This window comes from Chrysemys picta, chromosome 10, assembly GCF_011386835.1.
Source record: "Chrysemys picta bellii isolate R12L10 chromosome 10, ASM1138683v2, whole genome shotgun sequence".
In the NCBI taxonomy this organism is placed as follows: domain Eukaryota; kingdom Metazoa; phylum Chordata; order Testudines; family Emydidae; genus Chrysemys; species Chrysemys picta.
In genome coordinates, this window is record NC_088800.1 from 48,037,867 (window position 1) to 48,061,524 (window position 23,658).

Below are 23,658 nucleotides of genomic sequence, written 5' to 3' on the forward strand. Positions count from 1 at the left end.
CAGAGTCCCTGGGGAGCCCAGGGGGCGTCCTCCTTCTCTTGGTCTCTAATAGAGGCCTGTTCCCATGCTCTGCTAAGAGTCAGGTCTTCTCGCTGCTCACAGACAAAATCGCTGTTGTATTCTAATTCGGCACATGTGTCGTCCATGGGCATATCGGCCCGAGTGGGGGGTAAGGTCAGGGGATCCCCGCCTCGGAAAGATCCTTCTCCTGGGTCGCTGTTCAGGCCAAGGCAGAGGAGTTCAACCCAGCGCAGCCATGTCCGCCTCCCAGAGCAGTGGGTCACGGGAACATTCTTGTAAAAGTTCATGGAACCAGGGCCAGTCCCGCCCCAGGATGACCGGGTAGGCCAGTTTAGGGCTACGCCAACCTGCAGGGCCGCATTGTGGTGCAAGCTCCCTAGGGACGCCCAGGTCATGGGGTACACGCGCACGTCCCGGTGGCTGCACTGTAGGTGTATTCGAGGTCCTTCTACTTCAAGAGTGGGGATTAGCTCACTCCGGATGAGGATCTGACTACAACCAGAGTCAATTAGAGCCCTCGTAGGTGTCCCATTTACCCGCACGGAAACCCCGAGCTTCTCTGGGTCCTTCTTCTGGGCCTGAGGGCTGGCCACCCATGCCTATCCATAATTGCAATCCATGTTGGGGCAATCCCATCAGAAATGCCCCTGCTGGCCACACTCATAACAATGATCTCTGGTCTCCCTAGGCGGGGAGTCCACCTTCGTTGATCCTGTCCTGGCACGGGGGCCTTTGTCCCATCTGGAGGAGACATGAGGGGTAGCTGACCTCCGTGCCATGCCTGGAGGGTTGACAGGTGTCTCAGAGGAGCACCGGGGTCCTCTGGGTTTAATCCAGTGCAGGCTCCCCTGGCTGGCCTATCCCTTCCCCCAGACTCAAGGCTTCCGATGTCGCGGCTCCCCACTTTCAGCCACCAAGTAGTCTTCCATCAGTCCTACTGTGTCTAAAAGCATCGTGGGTCGGTGGTGTCGCACCGATTCTTTACCCCCGGCTGGGAGGATCTGGGTGAATTGCTCAGGGATCACGGTTTCCACAACCTGGGCCCCAGACTGCTTGTCTGGATCCAGCCACCGGCAGGCATAATCCCTCAGACGCTGAGCCACCTCTCATGGTCTAGCCTCTGATGGGTACCGCTCTCAGCGGAAGCGCTGCCAGTATGTCTCTGGGCCAGTGCCGGTCTGGCCCAGGATGGCTACCTTCACTTTCTCGTACTCTAGGGCTTCCATCGTGTTGAGTTTGCAATAAGCCGACTGGGCTGGTCCCATCAAGTATGGGGCTATAAGTGTGGCCCAGCAGTTGTCACTCGCTCGAATGTTACTAAAAAAGCCTCAGGGTCATCCCCAGACCCCATCTTAGTGAGCCGCTGCGGGAGGCTAGGTGGGAGGGAGCCAGAGCCAAGTTCATGGGGGACAGCGGAGAGAGGGCTTCCCACCCAGAATAAAGTTGCCATCTGCTGCACAAGCCTCTCCTGCTGGACTTGCTGTTGAGGCACGAGTTCGTGCATCATATGTTGTTGTTGGTTGGTGATTTGCTGCAACTGCTGTTGCTGACTCTCCAGGAGCCATTTCAAAACCTTATCCTATTCCATCCTGAGACCAGATAGTCTTCAGGCAGTATGGTATGTCTACCAGTAGCGGGAAGACACATACTCCTACCCTACTGAGCTTCGCAATGCAGACCTTTCAGCAGGTCTCGATTGCTGCCCACATTCTCCACCACATGTGACGGGGTGGGAGTCCCGTCCAGTGCGGGGTGAGTACACCCTGTCCCTCAAGCACCCATTTCTTCAGGGTAGGATGCTCGATAGACTTCCACTGATAAAATTGTCCGACAATAAGGCCTAAGGGTCCTAGTCAGTGGCAAATCTCTGGTTTGCGGGGTCAAGGCCTAGTGGCCAGAGTCAATGGTGGTTCCCTGGTTTGCAGGGTACCTGGGCCTACTGGCTGAAGTCACTGAGGAGTCCCCCGGGCCACAGGGTAGGCAGGCCTAGCGGCCAGAGTCAATGAGGAGTGCTTGGGCTGCGGAGTAGGCGGGCCATCCCCTGGGGGAGGATGGCAGCCTAGGGTAGGGGGACCTGGGCCCTTCCTACTCCACCAGGTCCCAGCCCAGGGCTCTATTAATGGCAGAGGGTTCCACCACTGAGGTCAGCGGGGATCCAACCGCAACACGCTGCCTATATCTGGGACTCTGGCTAGTCCCCGACTGGGCTACTTCCTACCATGGTTCTGGTGGCAGTAGTTGGGACATCTTTGGGTTGCTTGGCTGGGGCTGTTCCCAGCATCTTCGCCTCCTTCTGGGTATCAGTGGGCATCTGAGCATCGGTTGGGGGTTCAGCACTTTGGGCTTCTGCAGAGTGGGTTGGTAGCTGCTCCCCGGTGAGAGCCTGTAGGCTACATCCTTCCCCTCCAGCGGTCAGCCCCAACTGAACTGGGCTGCCTGCCTTTATAGAGCCACTGCATCTGGAGCATGCCCAGTAGGGTCGTGGGGGCATGGCTTCCTCAGCCACCAAGGAAGAGTTAACCCCTTCCTGTCCAGTGCGGGGTGAGTATACCTCATCACAGTGCAACTCCCCTGAAATCGTAGATTCCTAAATTTGGAAGGGACCGTGGTGATCATCTACTCTCACCTAAGAGTGGGGGGCCTTTCATTTTTGCAGACCAAGACATAAAAAGATCCAAGGGCTAGGAGTCAAAGTTAAACAAATTAAACTTTGAAATAAGTTGCATTTTCTTGGAGACAGAGTCTTTAAGCATGGGAGCACCTTACAGGGATGGTGATGGACTCAACATGGCTTGGAGTCTTTAGAACGATATTAGATCTCTTTCTAGCAGACATGTTTTAATCCAGCTTCTGGGAGAAATTCTAAAACCTATGTCCTTGAGGGGTGGGGGACAGGTGAGACTAGCTCATCATAATGGTCTCTTCTGGCCTTAGCCTATGAATCCATATCACAGGCCAAAGAACCTAACCTAATAATTTCTGCATCAAGCCCATCTCTTCTGTTTGAGCTACAGGTTCTCTTCTAGGAAGGATCCATTCTTGACTTAAAGACTGCACGTGATGGAAAATCTACCACACCCCCAAGTGAACTGGTCTGACAGCTAATTACTATCACCCTTAAAACATGGTGCCTTATATCTCATCTGACTTTGTCCACTTCAGCTTCTAAACCTTAGCTCTCATTACTCCTTTTTCTGCTAAATTAAAAAGCCATCTGCTATCAGATATCTCTTTCCACATAGGCACTTGTAGAACATGATCAAATCACTACTCTAGCATCAGCAATTGGTCTCTCACTGTATGACAGGTTTTCCAGATCTTGAATCATTCTTGTAGTTCTTTTCTGAACTGTCCTTTCAATAAATTAAATCAATAAGTTTTTGCATCAGGGATGAATTTGGCCTCATCCTGTCCACTTTTGCAGGGCCTGTAAATCCCTCTGCAGCTTTCTAAGTGATGACCACATCCTGGGCCAAATACAGGACTGGGAACCTTACCAGATTAATGCAGGGGAGAGCTGGGTGTGAACAGAAAGCATCTATGAGGAAGGAAACAAAAATGCATGGCAGATTCATGGGGTTGTGCTCAAATACAACATACCCTTTCCATTTCCATGTCTGATGGGCTTTTGACATGATTTTACCACCTTCTGCTCCACATTATTCCTCTTCTTTTTAAGGATGGAAATAGTCCCCTCTTTGTGTCCAGGGCAGTTAAATGAAATTAGGGCATTGTTCCTTACCGAGAGGCACTTGCTGAGCAGACAATAGGAGCTGATGCATTTCATGGCAGTAAATAGCACCATCAGATATGGCTCTTGAAGTGCTTTGCATTACAGTCCTAATCCCATTAATATCACCCAGGACGTGTCTGCCTGAAGGCTAGTTATTGACGAGTTGCAATTTTCAGGCGTCTTTTGTTGGTTCCCTATTGAAGTGTCACTTTGGAGAGAGGCTCCCAGGCAAGGGCAGTGAGAAGGGGCTGAGAGGACAGAACTCAAACCAGAGTGAGATACTGCTTCCTGGGGGGAAGTGGGGACTTATTTTCTTGGACACAGATCCACAGAGATGGCCAAGGAGAGAAACCTGGGAGCAGCAACATTCAGGGGATGGCTTGTGGCTGTTTCAAGCAGGATCTCACAGACAGTGGGGGTGCAGAGTGGAGACACATATGGACCCTACTCCATGGCTTCAGATACGGAGTTAATGCGCTGCCCTGAGCAGCTCTTCAGCAGATATCTGCCTTCATGTTACCAGCATCAGTGAGCTGGACTCTCCTGAAGACGTCCCACTTCAGCAAAACAATTCCCATGAGAGAGGCCCGCAGGATCAAACCCTTGGCACCTACACTGCAAGAGAATACCATGATAGCCTGGCACTGAGGGAGACCTGCTGCCCTTGGGGGACAAGAGGAGCCTGGGGAGCTGCACAGGTGCCCTAAGATCCTAAGGATTTCCCTGTGGATCTCAGAACATGGGCAGGACTGAGGTTGGAGAGCCGTGCCCTGAGCTGCCCAGCTAGCCTAGTAACTTTACACATGGGAGGGTACAGTTCATCCGCAGCTGATGGTGTGCTATGGAATGAAAGGTGACATGTAAACATAATCATTCTTCTTGTTCAACACTGAATCAGACCTCCCATGATCCTCGGTGCTTCTTAATGATACTTCACTCTTTATGTATTGTGACAGACCCAGACCAGTGGGGTACAGGAGTCTGGTAGAGGGCAAATATACTGGTCACTGGATGAGTAGTTTTCTGTTCCCTGAGTGACCAGAGAAGGGGCTGCACTAGAGTAATCAGGAACCTGCTAGAACCAGTTAAGGCAGGCAGGCTAATTAGGACACCTGGAGCCAATTAAGAAGAAGCTGCTAGAATCAATTAAGGCAGGCTAATCAGGGCACCTGGGTTTTAAAAAGGAGCTCACTTCAGTTTGTGCTGCGAGTGTGAGGAGCTGGGAGCAAGAGGCGCAAGGAGCTGAGAGTCAGAGGGTGTGCTGCTGGAGGACTGAGGAGCACAAGCGTTATCAGACACCAGGAGGAGGGTCCTGTGTTGAGAATAAGGAAGGTGTTTGGAGGAGGCCATGGGGAAGTAGCCCAGGGAGTTGTAGCTGTCATGCAGCTGTTACAGGAGGCACTATAGACAGCTGCAGTCCACAGAGCCCTGGGCTGGAATCTGGAGTAGAGGGCGGGCCCGGGTTCCCCCCAAACCTCCCAATTGACCTGGACTGTGGGTTCTTCCAGAGGGGAAGGTCTCTGGGCTGTTCCCCAACCCACATGGTGAATCTCTGAGGTAAGAAAATCCGCCAATAAGCACAGGACCCACCAAGATAGAGGAGGAACTTTGTCACACTGGTGTCAAGAGTGGGATCTTGGGGTGCACAGTGCGGCGGAAGAAGGAGGGTGATTTAAAAAAAAAAAAAAGGAGAGGGTTTATTTTTTTTTCACCACAATGGATGACGTAGTGCGGGCACTGATACAAGCCACAATGGCCCAGCAGGAGGCTACCCGTGTCCAGGCAGCCGCCCAACAGGAGGCAGTGCGGCTACAGCAAGAGACTAATCACCTGCTGATGGACCAGGCTGCTCAAGACCGAGCTATGTTGCGGGAACTGGTAAACCAGGTAAAGTCCCTTACAGAGCTGAATCGCGGCCATGATGGGACGCGGCTCATACGGGCCAGCCATTGGCTGCAGAAAATGACATGGGAGGATGATGTAGAGGCATACCTTCTGGCCTTTGAGAGGACAGCCCTACGGGAGGCCTGGCCTCGAGATCAGTGGTCTGGCATCCTTGCCCCATTCCTGTGTGGGAAGGCCCAGAAGGGGCCTGAAAGCAGAGATCCTGGCCAGATCTGGGGTAACGACAGCAGTGCGGGCCCAGCAGTATCACTGTTGGAGGTACCAAGAAGACAAAACCCCGCGGTCCCAATTGTATGACCTCATCCATCTCGCACAAAAGTGGTTGCAAACAGAGTCCTGGAGTCCGGAAGAGATACTACAGTTCTGATCATCGACCGATACATGAGGGGACTACCACCAGACCTTCGTGCCTGGGTAAGCCAGAACGAACCCTCCACCTATGATGAGGTTGTCGCCCTGGTAGAGAGGCGAAGGACAGCGAGGGAGCTGACCCGACCAGTTAAGGAAGAGGCACCCCGGGTTAAACTAGCAGCACCAAGCCCTAAAGTTCGGGTGACTGGGCCACCAGGAGGGCCCAGGTGGAAAAAGATAAAGCCTGAAGGCCCATCAGAGGCCACAAAGAGTCGGAGCACTGAGGGAGAAGAGGATTGTGACATTAGACTGCCCAAACCAAGAGACCGGGGAACGCCTAGGGCTCCATACAGATGTTATGCCTGCGGGGATTGGAGACACATAGCTGCACAGTGTCCCAATGCTGAGGAGCCTATGCAGTGTAACTCGGGGAACTGGGCAGATCCATGCTCCCTAATCCACCTTGTGGGGGTCTCACTAACCCCACATATGTATACCAGACCAGTGAAACTAAATGGGGTAGGGACCACGGCACTGGTTGATTCGGGCAGTGCTATCACGCTTATCTCAGGGAAGCTCGTGAAACATAGTCAGCTGCTGCAGGCTAAACGTATGGGGATAACATGTGTCCATGGGACAGTTAGTTACTACCCCACCATCCCAGTAAAAATCGAGATCCAAGGGAACACTACTGAGGTAGCAGCAGGTGTAGTCCCTAAACTCCCATACCCGGTGCTCATAGGGAGGGACTTCCCAGGGTTTGGAAACTTACTCCCAATAGCGGGATTGGAGAAAGATGGGGACCCTAAAATTGGTGAGGCATCCACAGCAGACTGTCAACCCCCAATCTTCTCTAAAATATCCCCAGATTTGTTCTCCACTCCCAGACAGGGTAAAAAGACAAAAAGGGAAAGAAGGGCAGCTAAGGCCTTGGGAACCCGAATACTGACCCAAAGCCAGAGGGTCCCTCTTGTAGGTAGGCAGACCCACGCAGCTGAAAAGGAGGCCACGCAGGAGGGAGACGCACCTGAGTCTGACCCCCACCCTAATGCTTCTGAACCAGTAGAGGCAACAGAGCCTGGGCCCCTAGATCTTGGGCAGATCAGCCCCGGGAGAGGAAATTTTGGACGGGACCAGGCAGAAGACCCAAGGTATGACAACATTAGGAAGGAGGTGACTGAAATAGATGGGGTCCCCGTGGAAGGAAAAACCCAGGGACCAGGACCCTACTTCATAATGAAGAAGGATCTCTTATACCAGGTTGCACCAGTACAGGGGCAGAAGGTACAGCAGATCCCAGTACCTCAAAAACACCAGAATGCTGTATTAAGTCTTGCTTATAGTCATCTTTTTGGGGGGCATTTGGGGGTAGAGAAGACCCTGGCACGAGTCCTACGACGGTTCTTCTGGCCCGGAGTACATGAAGAAGTGCGGAGGTACTGTGCCTCCTGCCCGGAGTGTCAGCTGCACAGTCCCTGTCCCCACTTGAGGGCACCTTTAGTACCCCTTCCCATCATAGAGGTCCCCTTCGAGCGAATAGCCATGGACCTAGTGGGACCCCTGGAGAAGATGGCTCAGGGCCACCAATATATACTTGTTTTGGACTATGCTACTCGCTACCTAGAAGCCGTCCCCCTGCGGAACACGGCCTCTAAAACTATAGCCAAAGAGCTGGTGGGGATCTTTGCCCGAATGGGGCTACTGAAGGAGATATTAACTGATCAAGGAACCCCATTTATGTCAAAGCTAATGAAGGACCTCTGTACGCTGCTCCATATACATACCCTGAGAACTTCGGTCTACCATCCGCAGACTGATGGGTTGGTAGAAAGGTTTAACAGAACCCTCAAGGCTATGATAAAGAAGGTGGTAAGTCGGGACGGAAAGGATTGGGACACCCTACTAGCCTACCTTATGTTCGCTATCCAGGAGGTACCACAGGCCTCAACTGGGTTTTCCCCCTTTGAGTTATTATATGGGTGTCACCCCCGTGGCATACTAGATATTGCCAAAGAGATCTGGGAAGAAGAACCCAATGAGGGGAGAAATATAATAGAGCATGTAATGCAGATGCGAGACCGGATAGCCCGGGTTACCCCTATTGTACGGGAACATTTGGAGAAGGCACAGGAGGCCCAGCGAACCCATTACAACCACCAGGCAAAAGTGTGACAGTTCCAACCAGGGGATCGGGTTATGGTGTTGGTACCCACAGCAGAAAGCAAGCTTCTGGCCCAATGGCAGGGGCCCTATGAGGTGGCTGAACCCGTGGGGGAAGTAACCTACAAGGTGCGGCAGCCAGGACGCAGAAAACAAGAACAGATTTATCACGTTAACCTTCTGAAACCCTGGCATGCACAAGAGGCATGCACAACGGTCCAAAAAGACCTAACCCAGGAAAACAAGCCTTCCAAACAGGTGAGAGTGTCTCCCGATTTAACACCAGACCAGAAGAATGAGGTGTCTGAGATGATCTTCCAGAACCAAGATGTGTTCTCGACAAAACCGGGTTGAACAACCGAGACATATCACCACATCGTCACGAACTCTGGGGCCAGAGTAACAATGAGGCCCTATCGGGTGCCAGCAGCAAAAAGGGAGGAAATAAAAGCAGAAGTAAAAAAAATGCTGGAGTTGGGGATCATCGAAGAATCCCACAGTCAGTGTTCCAGCCCAATCGTGCTGGTGCCCAAACCTGATGGCACCACAAGATTTGCAATGACTTCCGGCAACTAAACGAAGTATCCCAGTTCGACGCGTACCCCATACCTCGCATAGATGAGCTAGTGGACCGTCTGGGTAATGCCCGGTACTTGACTACCCTAGACTTGACAAAGGGGTACTGGCAGATTCCTCTTGTGGAAGACGCAAAGGAAAAGACTGCATTCTCTACACCAGAGGGTCTTTTTCAATATACTGTCCTCCCTTTTGGACTACAAGGGGCCCCAGATACCTTCCAGCGCCTCATGGACAAGCTATTACGCCCGCATAACAGTTATGCTGCTGCCTACTTGGACGATGTGGTCATTCATACCCCAGACTGGGAAACCCACCTGGAGAAGGTGGAGGCAGTCCTCTATATCTTCAGGCGAGCTGGCCTTACAGCAAACCCTACCAAGTGCACTGTAGGGTTTACAGAGGCCAAATATCTTGGCTACATTGTGGAAAAGGTCTGGTAAAACTCCAAGTGAACAAGTTAGAGGCCATCCAAAATTGACCCCAACCAAGTCGCAAGAAACAAGTCCGGGCGTTCCTAGGTGTGGTGGGGTATTACTGATGATTTATCCCCCACTTTGCCACAAGGGCAAGCCCCCTGACAGTCCTAGTGAAAGCCCGTGGACCTGATCTGGTGAGATTGTCTGATGCAGCAGAGCAAGCATTCACAGACCTACGGACTGCTCCCTGCAGTAACCCCATTCTGATAGCCCCTGATTTCACCAAGGAGTTTATCCTGCAGGCAGATGCATCGGAAGTAGGATTGGGGGCCGTTCTATCACAGATGGGGAGGAGGAACACTCAATTCTATACCTCAGTCGGAAACTCCTTCCAAGGGAACAAAAATATGCACTGGTGGAGAGAGAATGCCTCGCTGTAAAATGGGCCATGGAAACATTGCGCTACTACCTGCTCAGGCGCAGATTTGTCCTCGTGACCGACCATGCCCCTCTTCAATGGATGCAGCAGAACAAGGAGAAGAACACAAGGGTGACCAGATGGTTCTTATCCCTCCAACCTTTCCAGTTCCGTGTGCAACACAGAGCAGGGAGCCGTCATGGCAACGCCAATGGCTTGTCACGTGTGCACTGTCTGGCGTCCCAAGCTGCCCAACCCTTTGGCATTGAGCGCGGGGAGGGATATGTGACAGACCCAGACCAGTGGGGTACAGGAGTCTAGTAGAGGGCAAATATACTGGTCACTGGATGAGTAGTTTTCTGTTCCCTGAGTGACCAGAGAAGGGGCTGCACTAGAGTAATCAGGAACCTGCTAGAACCAGTTAAGGCAGGCAGGCTAATTAGAACACCTGGAGCCAATTAAGAAGAAGCTGCTAGAATCAATTAAGGCAGGCTAATCAGGGCACCTGGGTTTTAAAAAGGAGCTCACTTCAGTTTGTGGTACGAGTGTGAGGAGCTGGGAGCAAGAGGCGCAAGGAGCTGAGAGTCAGAGGGTGTGCTGCTGGAGGACTGAGGAGCACAAGCATTATCAGACACCAGGAGGAAGGTCCTGTGGTGAGAATAAGGAAGGTGTTTGGAGGAGGCCATGGGGAAGTAGCCCAGGGAGTTGTAGCTGTCATGCAGCTGTTACAGGAGGCACTATAGACAGCTGCAGTCCACAGGGCCCTGGGCTGGAACCCGGAGTAGAGGGCGGGCCCGGGTTCCCCCCAAACCTCCCAATTGACCTGGACTGTGGGTTCTTCCAGAGGGGAAGGTCTCTGGGCTGTTCCCCAACCCACATGGTGAATCTCTGAGGTAAGAAAATCCGCCAATAAGCGCAGGACCCACCAAGATAGAGGAGGAACTTTGTCACAGTATTCAGCATGGCACTGCTAGCTGTACAGTATTAATCACACCTAGCTCTTGTAATATTTTTAATCAGTAGATCTCATCATCTTTTTAAATACAGTCAGCATCATCATCCTCATTTTACAAGTGGGGAAATTGAGGCATAGAGTGGCAAAGTGACTTGCTCAAGGTCACTCGGCAGGCAAGGAGCAGAGCTGACAATAGAAGCCAGGTCTGAGTCCTAGACCAGAGCTCTATCCACTAGAACACACTGCAGTACTAGCTCTTGTCAGTGGTGTCATGACAGTATCTGTGGCTCTTACTCTAGAATGATGGAGTTAGGTGCCTTGGCTGCTCTAGGGGTCGGCCTCTTCAGGAGCAGAGGAGAAGTCAAGCGGGAGGGCTAGATTCTCTGTGGCTGGTGTCAATGGATGAAATTCCACTGAAGTCAGTGGTGCTGCACCCATTTGCCCCAGCTGAGGATCTGTCCTGGATTGCTTACTGGCTGAGCGGGGAGGGGGAACCATAGGGAAGAATGAGCAATGCCTTGTCCTCCGTAAACATCAGTGGGGAAATCATGGCAGTTTTGTCATTGACTTCAGTGGATTTAATCCCAAAAATTTTACTTTCTTTGGGTCATTCAGGGGCACGTGAGCAATGCGTTGGGTGGTTTTCAGTCCAGCTTCCAGGCACCCATATTACAAACACCCTGCCACAGTTGGTCCCCTTGTTGGCAGCATCCACGGAAGGGTCAAAGAGAACAGTCCATGGAGATTGAATTCTCCTTTGAGTTCAGGTGAGGCCCCTCCAGGAAACACATATGCAGGATGGCACAGTTTGTGCAGTGCAGTAGCTGAATAGAAAGCTGGCTAGATCGTCGGGCTCAACGGGTAGTGATCAACGGCTCGATGTCTAGTTGGCAGCCAGTATCAAGTGGAGTGCCCCAGGGGTCGGTCTTAGGGCCAATTTTGTTCAACATCTTCATTATGATCTGGATAATGGGATGGATTGCACCCTCAGCAAGTTCGTGGATGACATTAAACTGGGGGGAGAAGTAGATATGCTGGAGGGTAGGGATAGAGTCCATAGTGACCTAGACAAATTGGAGGATTGGGCCAAAAGAAATCTGATGAGGTTCAACAGGGACAAGTGCAGAGTCCTCCACTTAGGATGGAAGAATCCCAGGCACTGCTACAGGCTGGGGACCAACTGGCTAAGTGGCAGTTCTGCAGAAAATGACCTGGGGATTACAGTGGACGAGAAGCTGGATATGAGTCAACAGTGTGCCCTTGTTGCCAAGAAGGCTAATAGCATATTGGGCTGCATTACTAGGAGTGTTGCCAGTAGATCGAGGGAAGTGATTATTCCCTTCTATTCAGCACTGGTAAGGCCACATCTGGAGAACTGTGGACCCCACACTACAGAAAGGATGTGGACAAATTGGAGAGAGTCCACCAGAGGGCAATGAAAATGATTAGGGGTCTGGGGCACATGACTTATGAGGAGAGCCTGAGGGAGCTGGGCTTATTTAGTCTGCAGAAGAGAAGAGTGAGGGTGGATTTGATAGCAGCATTCAACTACCTGAAGGGGGGTTCCGAAGAGGATGGAGCTCGGCTGTTCTCAGTAGTGGCAGATGACAGAACAAGGAGCAATGGTCTCAAGTTGCAGTGGGAGAGGTCTAGGTTGGATATTAGAAAAAACTATTTCACTAGGAGGGTGGTGAAGCACTGGAATGTGTTACCTAGGGAGGTGGTGGAATCTCCATCCTGAGATGTTTGTAAGGCCCAGCTTGACAAAGCCCTGGCTGGATGATTTAGTTGGGGCTGGTCCTACTTTGAGCAGGGGGTTGGACTAGATGACCTCCTGAGGTCTCTTCCCTAATCTCCTATGATTCTATGAATATCTTCAACCTCTAGGTACCTCCTGACAGTTTGAACCCCCAAAGACACATAGTGGGTTTGACCCTGCAGGGTGCTGGAGCGACTGAGCCCTCAACACCTGACAAATTCATTGGAGGGGCAATCGGTTCTATCAGCTGCTAAGGATCAAGCCCTGTAATAAAGGCTCCATCCAAGCATTGCCCTGTACAGTGCCAGTGCCAGGCAGATATGACTGCAGGTCCATTGAAGGCTCTGGGGCATTGCTAAACCTCATTGAATTAGGTTATGTCTACACTGTGCACCTTACAGTGGCACAGCTGTGCCGGTAAAGCAGTGCCGATGTAAAGTATGCAGTGTAGCTGATCTTTGTCAGCAGGAGAGAGGTCTCCTACTGACAAAACAAATCCATCCCCAACAGGGGCGGTAGCTTTGTCGGCAGGAGAGTGTCTCCCACTGACAAAGCACTGTCCACATTGGCACTTTTCGTCGCTAAAACTTTTGTTGGTCAGGGATGTGTTGTTGTTTTTTCACACCCCTGATCAACAAAAGTTTTAACAAGGAAAGTGCAGTGTAGACATAGCCTTAGACACTTAATACACCTCGAACCTGGCGGATCAAAGCAAGTTCGATATAACGCGGTTTCACCTATAATGCGGTAAGATTTTTTGGCTCCCGAGGACAGCGTTATATCGAGGTACTAAATCCTGGCTTTATTAGTAACTTTGTGAGCCAAGATGACCTTTTCTAGTGCTAATTAACCAGCAAATGAGCCTTGTTGGTGTCTGTTGTTTTTCCATTTTAATGAACAAGCCCAAATTATTTTGAGCTGATTAGGAGAATCAGCCAAGCAGGGTGGATCAGCTGAGCCACAGCCGCCCTCTCCACAGCTAGAACAGGCTGAGGCTGGTTGGCATGGTGGAAGTAAATTGAATGGCTAGGGGGTGAGATGTCGCACATTTTCAGTTCATTAGCCAGGGTAGCGCTGTGACATCAGTGCTGCTGAATGCAGTCGTTTTATCGACTGATTCACACTCTCTGATTGAATGGAGGAGGGAGTTTTGTCAGTAAATAAAATCCATAAATAAGCAAACATTTAAAATATACGGACACAGAGCCATCAATAAATTGCCTGCGGTGTGTGGGGGTGGGGAGATCATTACATGCCTGTAAATTGGATGATGGGAGGGGACAGTGGATTTTTATACCTCTTTGGGCAATGATTTCCCAAATGCTGGGAGAGCCAAATGCTTAGTGAGCTCTTTGAAAGTATAGGCCTAAATTCTGAAATGCAATTAACAACTTTTGGACATTAAGTCATTGAGATCCAGTATAGAGGTCTCAAAATGGAGCTATGTGTTCTGCTAGCTGGACCTTTGAGTAATTACGCTGGTGCTTTCAGTACTGCCTTATCGCCAGCTAGCCCAAGGCTATTGCAAGTCTTGCAATAGTTGTTTTTTCTTAAAGCTTCAACTCCTGGAGTCATGTGATTGTTGGTTTTCCTTTTAAAAGAAGATTTCTAGCAGAGAAAAGCTTGAAAATGTGACCCCCTTGAAGGCTCTCACACAAAGATGATGATGTTTAAGCCAGTCTCATGACTCTTGAAGTCAGTCTCAAGGATTTTTTTTTTTTTTTTTTAGTGCTGAACTCACGATTTTTGAACACTTGTGGCTGGCAAAACTGATCTTCCATAATGGCAAAATGTTGATGGGCCCTCCTGTATGGGGGAGTGGGGAAGGTGTCCTTGTTAATCACAGCGTTTTGGACACCTGCTGTGCCTCTCATTCTAAGATCAAAGCACCGTGCAAGCACTAATTGACAAGACATACACCACTCCTGTGACTGGGAGCTCACAGAAGGGGAAATTGTGATACAGAGAGATTAAGTGTCTTGCCCAAACTCATACAGCTGGTCAGTGACAGAGATCCCTAGCTCTCTGTCCCCTGTTCTAACCACTGGATGTCCCTCTCTCTTCCATGCCAATGGCACTCCAGATTCTTATCTGTTAGTTACATTGGTGTAAATCCAGAGTTACTGTGAATTTACACAAGTAAAACAGAGATCAGAGTTTAGCCTACTGGATCTGAAAGCTTCACAGCTCAGAGTAAAGCCATCATGGCCCCAAGCCTGCAGTTAGATATGTGTAGATGAACTCTTATGCCTGCACAGAGCCACTGCAGGATCAGGGCCCAAGCCAGCATGTCAGCAGGCCAGGTTCACGGATTGATGGCCATTTACTCCAAAGGGAAGGGAAAGGCCTCCCAGGCTCAGATACTTCAGTGATGAGCCTACTTACGGTAGCGATTGGAATTCTAGGTAAGTGAGAGAGATTCATTACTCAGTTAATTAATAAAGGTGCCCTTGTGGCTAAAGCACAGGACTGGCAGTCAGTTGATCTGTGTTTCCCATTCCTGACTCTACCACTGATTCACTGAGGGTATGTCTACACAGCAAAGAAAAACCCACCACTGGCCCATGCCAGCTGACTCGGGCTGTTTCATTGCTGTGTAGACCTCTGGGCTCTGGCTGGATCTTAGGCTTTAGGACACTGTGCAGTGGAAAGGTCCCAGAGGTCAGGCTCCCACCCGAGTCAGTTGGCATGGGCCAGCTCTGGGTATCTAGTTTCTATGTAGTGTGACAAAGTTCCTCCTCTATCTTGGTGGGTCCTGCGCTTATTGGCGGATTTGTTCGCCTCAGAGATTCACCATGTGGGTCAGGGAACAGCCCAGAGATCTTCCCCTCTGGTAGAACCCACTGTCCAGGTCAATTCCTCCTGTGTCTGATCAGGAGTAGGGAGGTTTGGGGGGGAACCCAGGCCCACCCTCTACTCCGGGTTCCAGCCTGTGGATGCAGCTGTCTAGAGTGCCTCCTGGAACAGCTGTGCGACAGCTACAACTCCCTGGGCTACTTCCCCATGGCCTCCTCCCAACACCTTCTTTATCCTCCCCATAGGACCTTTCTCCTGGTGTCTGATAATGCTTGTACTCCTCAGTCCTCCAGCAATACGCCTTCCCACTCTCAGCTCCTCGCAGGCACGCTACAAACTGAAGTGAGGTCCTTTTTAAACTCGGGTGCCCCGATTAGCCAGCCTGTCCTAATTGATTCTAGCAGTTTCTTCTTAATTGGCTCCAGGAGTCCTAATTAGCCTACCTGCCTTAATTGGTTCCAGCACGTTCCTGCTTGTTCTGGAACTGCCCCTGTTACCTTACCCAGGGAAAAGGGATATACTTAATCTGGGACTAATATATCTGCTTTCTAACACTTTCCTGTATCCATCTGGCCTGACCCTGTCACAGTAGACATACCCTGCATGACCTTGGGCTGATGACATATCTTCTCTGTGCCTTTGTTTCCCTATCTGCAAAATGGGTATAGTACTTTCCTACCTCCCAAGGGAGTTTATTACTGTCTGTAAAGTGCTTTGAGATCCTCATATGGAAGGCATTATGGAAGGCATACATCTCAAGGTTTTTCATTGAAGAATTGTCACTTTTAAGTCTGTAATTGAGTGTCCAGGGAGGTTGAAGTGTTCTCCAACTGGTTTTCGAATGTTATAATTCTTGACGTCTGATTTGTGTCCATTTATTCTTTTGCGTAGAGACTGTCCAATTTGGCCAATGTACATGACGGGGGGCATTGCTGGCACATGATGGCATATATCACATTGGTAGATGTGCAGGTGAACGAGTCCCTGATGGTATGGCTGATGTGATTAGGCCCCATGATGGTGTCCCTTGAATAGATATGTGGATAGAGTCGGCAACGGGGTTTGTTGCAAGGATAGGTTCCTGGGTTAGTGTTTTTGTTGTGTGGTGTATGGTTGCTGGTGAGTATTTGCTTTAGGTTGGGGGGCTGTCTGTAAGCGACGACTGGCCTGTCTCCCAAGATTTGTGAGAGTGAGGGATCGTCCTTCAGGATAGGTTGTAGATCCTTGATGATGCGCTGGAGAGGTTTTAGTTGGGGGCTGAAGGTGACGGCTAGTGGCATTCTGTTACTTTCATTGTTAGAATCATAGAATATCAGGGTTGGAAGGGATCTCAGGAGATCATCTAGTCCAACACCTGACTAGGGCCTGTTCTGTATTAGGTGACTTCTGGGTACTCTTCTGGCTCTGTCAATCTGTTTCTTCCTGCTGATAATAGCCCACTTTAATTGATTTGTCTCATTAGAATTGGTAAGGCAACCCCCATCTTTTCATGTACTCTGTATATATATCTTTCTACTGTATTTCCACTCCATGTATCTGATGAAGTGGGTTTTAGCCCACGAAAGCTTATACCCAAATAAATTTGTTAGTCTCTAAGGTGCCACAAGTACTCCTTGTTGTTTTTATGGAATAAGTAGTTTGTGGAGTGAGGGAGAAAAGTTAGCAGAATCTCCATAATCAGTGCTGGTTCGGGCTGACATCATGCAAAAAGCCAGGAGACTTTTTTTCTCTGTGGGGGGATGGGTTTCATTGTTATTGTTCCTTTATAATTTTTGTCAGAGATCCATGTCTTTGAGACGAAGATGATTTGTTTGCCAATAACAAATCTTTGAGCTCACCCAGTCAGAGGCTACAGGAAAGTCATTCTGACAACTTTCAAGGCACCCCAATGTTCTTAGCCATTTCAAATGAAATGGGAGGGATATAAAGCAGCAGTGACATAAAAACTAAATGGGAGAATCGTGTTCTTTGCTGGCTGGAATAGCTGCTTTCTGAGCCTTATCTTGGCGGAACAGACAGAGGAGTAAGACACAGAGAAGCCAGCGTACTCTGCGGAGAGCTTGTCGGTTCAGGGAGTTTACCAGTGTAATCTGGAAGCTTTTATTTCCTTATTAAATATGATATCAGCAAACGGCAGCTGGGACTGAAGCAGAATGACAATGGCAATCCGTGTTCCCCAAAATCACTGGCCAGATGCGGGGGAGCATGGACACAGTGTCTCTATTAAATCGAACTCAGCTCAGATTAAATGCTTTTCAATACAATCCAATTAACTCTCAAACTGAATAGTAATGCTTTGGCTAATATACCCCCTTCAGCACATTTTTTTCCCTTTCCTGTCACAGCCCGCTGCTGAAATGTAATCAGGGCTGTAGATTACAATGTGTGGGAAATGAGAGTTCAAACCTGGTTTAATCAGATAAAAGGGTGGTTAATTGCAGCCTTAGACCAGCTGACACACTGGGCGGAAAGAAAGGGGAGAAGGCAGGTGGCGTGCAGTGTTTGTGTGTGGCTAGAGATGGGCTCTGTGTTAGAGCTGCTCAAAATTGCCCATTCTTGCTTGTGAGAAATTTCAAATATTCTGTTTTGTTTTGTTTTTTCAAAATTTTCCACAATTTTTTTTCATTTTTTCCATGAAAAAAGCCAAAATATTTTGGGATTTTCTAAAAACTGGTTTGGGTTTTAAAAAAATTCAGTTTTTGAAAACTCAATATTTTTGTCTTTCCGTTTTTCATGGCAAAACCAGAAAATTTCAACCAACATTAAAATTTTCTCTGAAAATGTTCATTTTGTGAAAAAGTCACTTTTCACCAGAGGAATATGCTGATGGAAAAGTGTTGATCGGCTCTGTTATCAAAAGAGCCAGGGATCACATTACTCCTTCATTACGGGTTAGTGGCTGTTTGTTTCTCGGGGTGGGGGGGGGGAGGGAGAATAGACAAAATGGGACCCTGAGGAGCTACCTCTATCTCCATGTGTCCCCTCATCATCTGATCACCTCAAGCTCCCTAATGATGTCATCACATGAGAATCAGTGAAGTGTTATCCCCATATTCAGATTTTACAGCCAGCTGGGCCCATTAGATCCTCTAGTCTGACCTCCTGGATAGCACAGGCCAGAGATCACATCCAGCTTCTCCTGTACTGAACCCAAGAACTTGGGATTGGCTAAAGTATCTCTTCCAGAAAGGCTTCCAGTCTTGATTTTGAAGGCCTCAAGAGGTGGAGAATCCACACTGGACTAGGACTCAGGAGAGCTGAGTTCTGTTCCTGCTCTCTCACTGGCCTGCTGGGTGACCTTGGGCAAATCACATCATCGCTCAGTGCCTTAGTTTCCCCATCTGTAAAATGGGAATCTGATGCTGCCCTCCTTTGTAAAGTGCTTTGAGAGCTACTGCTGCAAAGCACCATATGAGAGGTAGATATTATTACAAATGGGGAAGCGGAGGCACACACAGAGATTAACTATGTTGGTGACTCCCAGATCTTAGGTTTCAGAGTAGCAGCCGTGTTAGTCTGTATCCGCAAAAAGAAGAACAGGAGTACTTGTGGCACCTTAGAGACTAACAAATTTATTAGAGCATAAGCTTTCGTGGACTACAGCCCACTTCTTCGGATGCATATAAGCATCAAGTACTCCTGTTCTTCTTTTTCCCAGATCTTACTCTCTGCTCCAGACCTGTCTCCTTCTGCCCAAACTGAAATCTTGTCCTGTCTCTCTGACATCTCCTCACCTTCAATCCGGACCTCTCTCAGGGTCCTTACATCCAGGTTGTGGCTAAATCTTGCAGATTCTTTTTGTATAACAGCTCTAAGATACGGTCTTTCCAGTTCATCCATGCAGCTAAAACTCTTGTCCAAGCTCACATCATCCCATGTCTCGATTCTGCAGCATCCACTTCTCTGGCCTTGACAAATCCAATTTTGCCCTGCTTATATTTATTCAGAAGGCTGCTGCCAAGCTCATTTTCCTGGCCTGTCACTTTGACCATGTCACCCCTTTCTTTGAATCCCACCCCTGGCTCCCCCTTCTCTATCACACCAATTGTAAGCTACTTGTGTTCACTTTCAAGGCCCTTCACAGTCAGGCCCCACCTCTCATTCATTATCAAGCTGTCACTGCTCACTCCAATTGGGCCATGATGTTGGGTGATAGATATACATACAAATTATACATTGTGATTCATATATCCATATAATATGTTATAGGTAATTGAATCAAACTGTACCATAGAATCTCTATGAATAGAAATTCCATGCTCTAATAATAAGAATATAGCAGTAGGGATATATTACCAACCACCTGACTAGGATGGTGATAGTGACTGTGAAATGCTCAGGGAGATTAGAGAAGATATTAAAATAAACAGCTCAATAAGGGGATTTCAATTATCCCCATCTTGACTGGATACATGTCACCTCAGGACGGGATGCAGAGATAAAGTTTCTTAACACCTTAAATGACTGCTTTTGGAGCAGCTGGTCCTGGAACCCACCAGAGGAGAGGCAATTCTTGATCTAGTCCTAAGTGGAGCACAGGATCTGTAAAAATATAATTAGGAAGGCCAAAAAAGAATTTGAGGAACAGTTAGCCAAAAACTCAAAAAGTAATACCAGTTTTTTTTTAAAGTACATCAGAAGCAGGAAGCCTACTAAACAACCAGTGGGGCCACTGAATGATCGAGGTTGGTTTTCAGAATGGAGAGAGGTAAATAGTGGTGTCCCCCAGGGGTCTGTTCTGGGACCAGTCCTATTCAACATATTCATAAATGATCTGGAAAAAGGGATAAACAGTGAGGTGGCAAAATTTGCAGATGATACAAAATTACTAAAGATAGTTAAGACCCAGGCAGACTGCAAAGAGCTACAAAAGGATCTTTCAAAACTGGTCAACTGAGCAACAAAATTGGAGATGAAATTTAATGTTGATAAATGCAAAGTAAGGCACATTGGAAAACATAATCCCAACTATACATATAAAATGATTGGGTCTAAAGTAGCTGTTACCACTCAAGAAAGAGATCTTGGAGTTCTTGTGGATAGTTCTCTGAAAACATCCACTCAATGTGCTGCAGCAGTCAAAAAAGTGAACAGAATGCTGGGAATCATTAAGAAAGGGATAGATAATAGGACAGAAAATATCATGTTGCCTCTATATAAGTTCATGGTATGCCCACATCTTGAATACTGTGTGCAGATGTGATTGCCCCATCTCAAAAAAGATGTATTGGAATTGGAAAAGGTTCAGAAAAGGGCAACAAAAATTATTAGGGGTATGGAATGGCTTCCGTATGAGGAGAGATTAATAAGACTGTGACTTTTCAGCTTGGAAAAGAGACGGCTAAGGGGAGATATGATTGAGGTCTATAAAGTCATGACTGGTGTAGAGAAAGTAGATAAGGAACTGTTGTTTACTCCTTCTCATAACACAAGAACTAGGGGTCACCAAATGAAATTAATAGGTAGCAGGTTTAAAACAAATGAAAGGAAGTATTTCTTCACACAATGCACAGTCAACCTGTGGAACTCCTTGCCAGAGGACTAGTCCAGGACTGGGGCTCCTATGCCCTGTGGTAATGCTACTAGGAAATATTAGTAAGAGCCTTATCCAAAGCTCCCACTGACTTGCGCCCTAGATAACTAGGTTGAAAAAGCAGTTGAGAGACTAATTGTCCTCTGGTGCTTTCCTGAGTATTTACACAGAAAGAGAGGGGGAAAAGGGAGATTTTTTTTCTTCTGATCATTCTAAGCTGCTGCAGCAATTTTTTTTTTAAATGGAGATATCCTATCTCCTAGAACTGGAAGGGACCTTGAAAAGTCATCGAGTCCAGCCCTCTGCCTTCACTAGCAGGACCAAGTACTGATTTTTTTTGCCCCAGATCCCTAAGTGGCCCCCTCAATGATTGAACTCACAACCCTGGGTTTAGCAGGCCAATGCTCAAACCACTGAGCTATCCCTCCCCCCTTAATAATTAATAAAAAAATTATCAGATATGCAAATCTGTGCCTATCATCTTCATAACAATGAGGGAGCTTGCTTTGATATTACTGTGAAGGAAGGGTTTATTATTGAGGGGATTCTGTAGCATCCTAGTCTAATATGCAGCCTGGAGATGGATTTAAATGCATCTTTGTTCACAGGTGAAACAAGTTGTACGTTTTCAACCTCACTTCCTAATAGACTTTTATCCACAGTAATATAAATGGTGTGAATCCTCGAACTGAGATAGTAGAGAACTTGCAGAACTTGGGAGAGGAGTATTGATGTTGCTGGACTGGAATAGCTGGGCATGCTGCAGTTTGAGGCCTTGTCTACACTACGAGAGTAGTTCGATTTTACTTGCATCGAATTTTTGTAATCGATATTGCAAAGTCGAACGTGTGTGTCCACACTAAGGACAGTAATTCGACTTTGTGCGTCCACACTAACGGTGATAGCGTCGACATTCGAAGCGGTGCACTGTGGTCAGCTATCCCACAGTTCCCGCAGTCCCCTCTGCCCATTGGAATTCTGGGTGTAGCCGGCAATGCCTTCTGGGTAACAAAATGAGTCGAGGGTGCTTTTGGGAAACTGTCGTCATCCGTCCATCACTCCCGCCCTCCCTCCCTGAAAGCGCCGGCGGGAAAACAGTTCGCGCGCTTTTCCAGTCATTGACAGCGCGGACGCCACTGTACTCCGAGCATGGAGCCCGCTGCGACCATCGCTGCAGTTGTGGCTGCTCTCAACGTCTCGCAGCTTATCATAAAGGTTTCCCTGAGGCAGATGCAGAAAAGTCAGGCAAGGAGGCTACGGCACCGCGGTGATGTCCTGAAGTCTGAGAGTAGCACAGACCTGTCAGAAAGCAGGCGACCCAGCGCCGAGGACATCACAGTGGCAATGGGTCATGTTGATGCCGTGGAACGGCGATTCTGGGCACGGGAGACAAGCACTGAGTGGTGGGACCGCATAGTGCTGCAGGTCTGGGATGAATCCCAGTGGCTGCGAAACTTTCGCATGCGGAAGGGAACTTTCCTGGAACTTTGTGAGTTGCTGTCCCCTGCCCTGAAGCGCAGTGACACCCGGTTGCGAGCTGCACTGAGTGTACAGAAGCGAGTGGCCATAGCCCTGTGGAAGCTTGCAACGCCAGACAGCTACCGGTCAGTCGCGAACCAGTTTGGGGTGGGCAAATCTACCGTGGGGGTTGTTGTGATGCAAGTAGCGAAGGCAATCGTTGATGTACTGCTGCCAAAGGTAGTGACCCTGGGAAACGTGGAGGCGATCATAGATGGCTTCGCAGCGATGGGATTCCCAAACTGCGGTGGGGCCATAGATGGAACTCACATCCCTATCCTGGCACCGGACCACCAGGCCACCCAGTACATTAACCGAAAGGGATACTTTTCCATGGTGCTGCAAGCACTGGTGGACCACAGGGGACGTTTTACCAACATCTACGTGGGATGGCCGGGCAAGGTTCATGACGCTCGTGTTTTCAGGAACTCTGGTCTGTTTAGACGGCTGCAACAAGGTATTTACTTCCCGGACCACAAAATAACTGTTGGGGATGTGGAGATGCCTATAGTCATCCTCGGGGACCCAGCCTACCCGCTAATGCCCTGGCTCATGAAGCCCTATACTGGCGCCCTGGACACTGAAAAAGAACTCTTCAACTACCGGCTGAGCAAGTGCAGAATGGTGGTGGAGTGTGCTTTTGGCCGTCTCAAGGGGAGATGGAGAAGCTTACTGACTCGCTGTGATCTCAGCGAAACCAATATCCCCATTGTTATAGCAGCTTGCTGTGTGCTCCACAATCTCTGTGAGAGCAAGGGGGAGACCTTTATGGCGGGGTGGGAGGTTGAGGAAAATAGCCTGGCTGGTGATTACTCACAGCCAGACAGCCGGGCGATTAGAAGAGACCAGCGGGAAGCGCTGTGCATCCGGGAGGCTTTGAAAGCAAAGTTCCTGAGTGAGCAGGGTAACCTGTGATTTTATAGTTTGTGTACTGAGAAGCTAAACCTGCCCCCGTTTCTTTACCCAGGTAATGTTGACTATCCTATCCAGTTACATACCCCCTTCACCCCCCTTCCAACACACGTGTCGAAATAAAAATAGTTCTACTTTGTTAAAGCACACCGTTTTCTTTAATACTGTTTTAGCGGGAATTTTTTAAAACTGGGACGCAGACTGTGGTGCGGGGCGGGTCTAGTGTTGTGATGCGAATGCAGCTTCTAAACTCAAGGATTGACAGGCTCCGCTGCGGTGGGATGCTTGTTTCAACGGAGCCTGTCACCCCTCCTGATCGGGACTGTGTGTATGGGAGGTCTATTTGACTTTGTGGCAGGGGGAGGACGGTTACAGATCCCATGCAGTGTGGCTCTGTGATCCTGTCTAAGGACCGGCGCTTAAGATCTGTAACTGCCCTCCCCCGCCACAAAGTCACAGAGCAACCCACCCCCCCCAACATTACATCAAAACAACCTCCCAGACTAACCGGGGCAACTAGTCACTGCATCACTGCACTGTGTATGTGCCCTGCTGCTGTGCCTGCCCCCGACTATGTACCCTGCCAAAGGAGACTGTCCTGT

At 49.0% G+C, this 23,658-nt stretch overlaps 2 protein-coding genes across 18 annotated transcripts in view; both read left to right on the forward strand.

Annotated features, from left to right (window-relative positions):
- CCDC33 (coiled-coil domain containing 33) overlaps positions 1-23,658 on the forward strand; it is a 323,029-nt gene that overhangs the window by 245,257 nt on the left and 54,114 nt on the right. The window lies entirely within an intron of this gene.
- The window catches only part of LOC135974000 (uncharacterized), a 59,238-nt gene continuing 56,978 nt past the window's right edge, over positions 21,399-23,658 (forward strand). Inside the window, exon 1 of the mRNA XM_065559730.1 lies at positions 21,399-23,111. Coding sequence (XP_065415802.1) covers positions 21,776-23,059 — 1,284 coding nt within the window. The 5' untranslated portion in view covers positions 21,399-21,775 and the 3' untranslated portion in view covers positions 23,060-23,111. The remainder of the gene's footprint in view (positions 23,112-23,658) is intronic.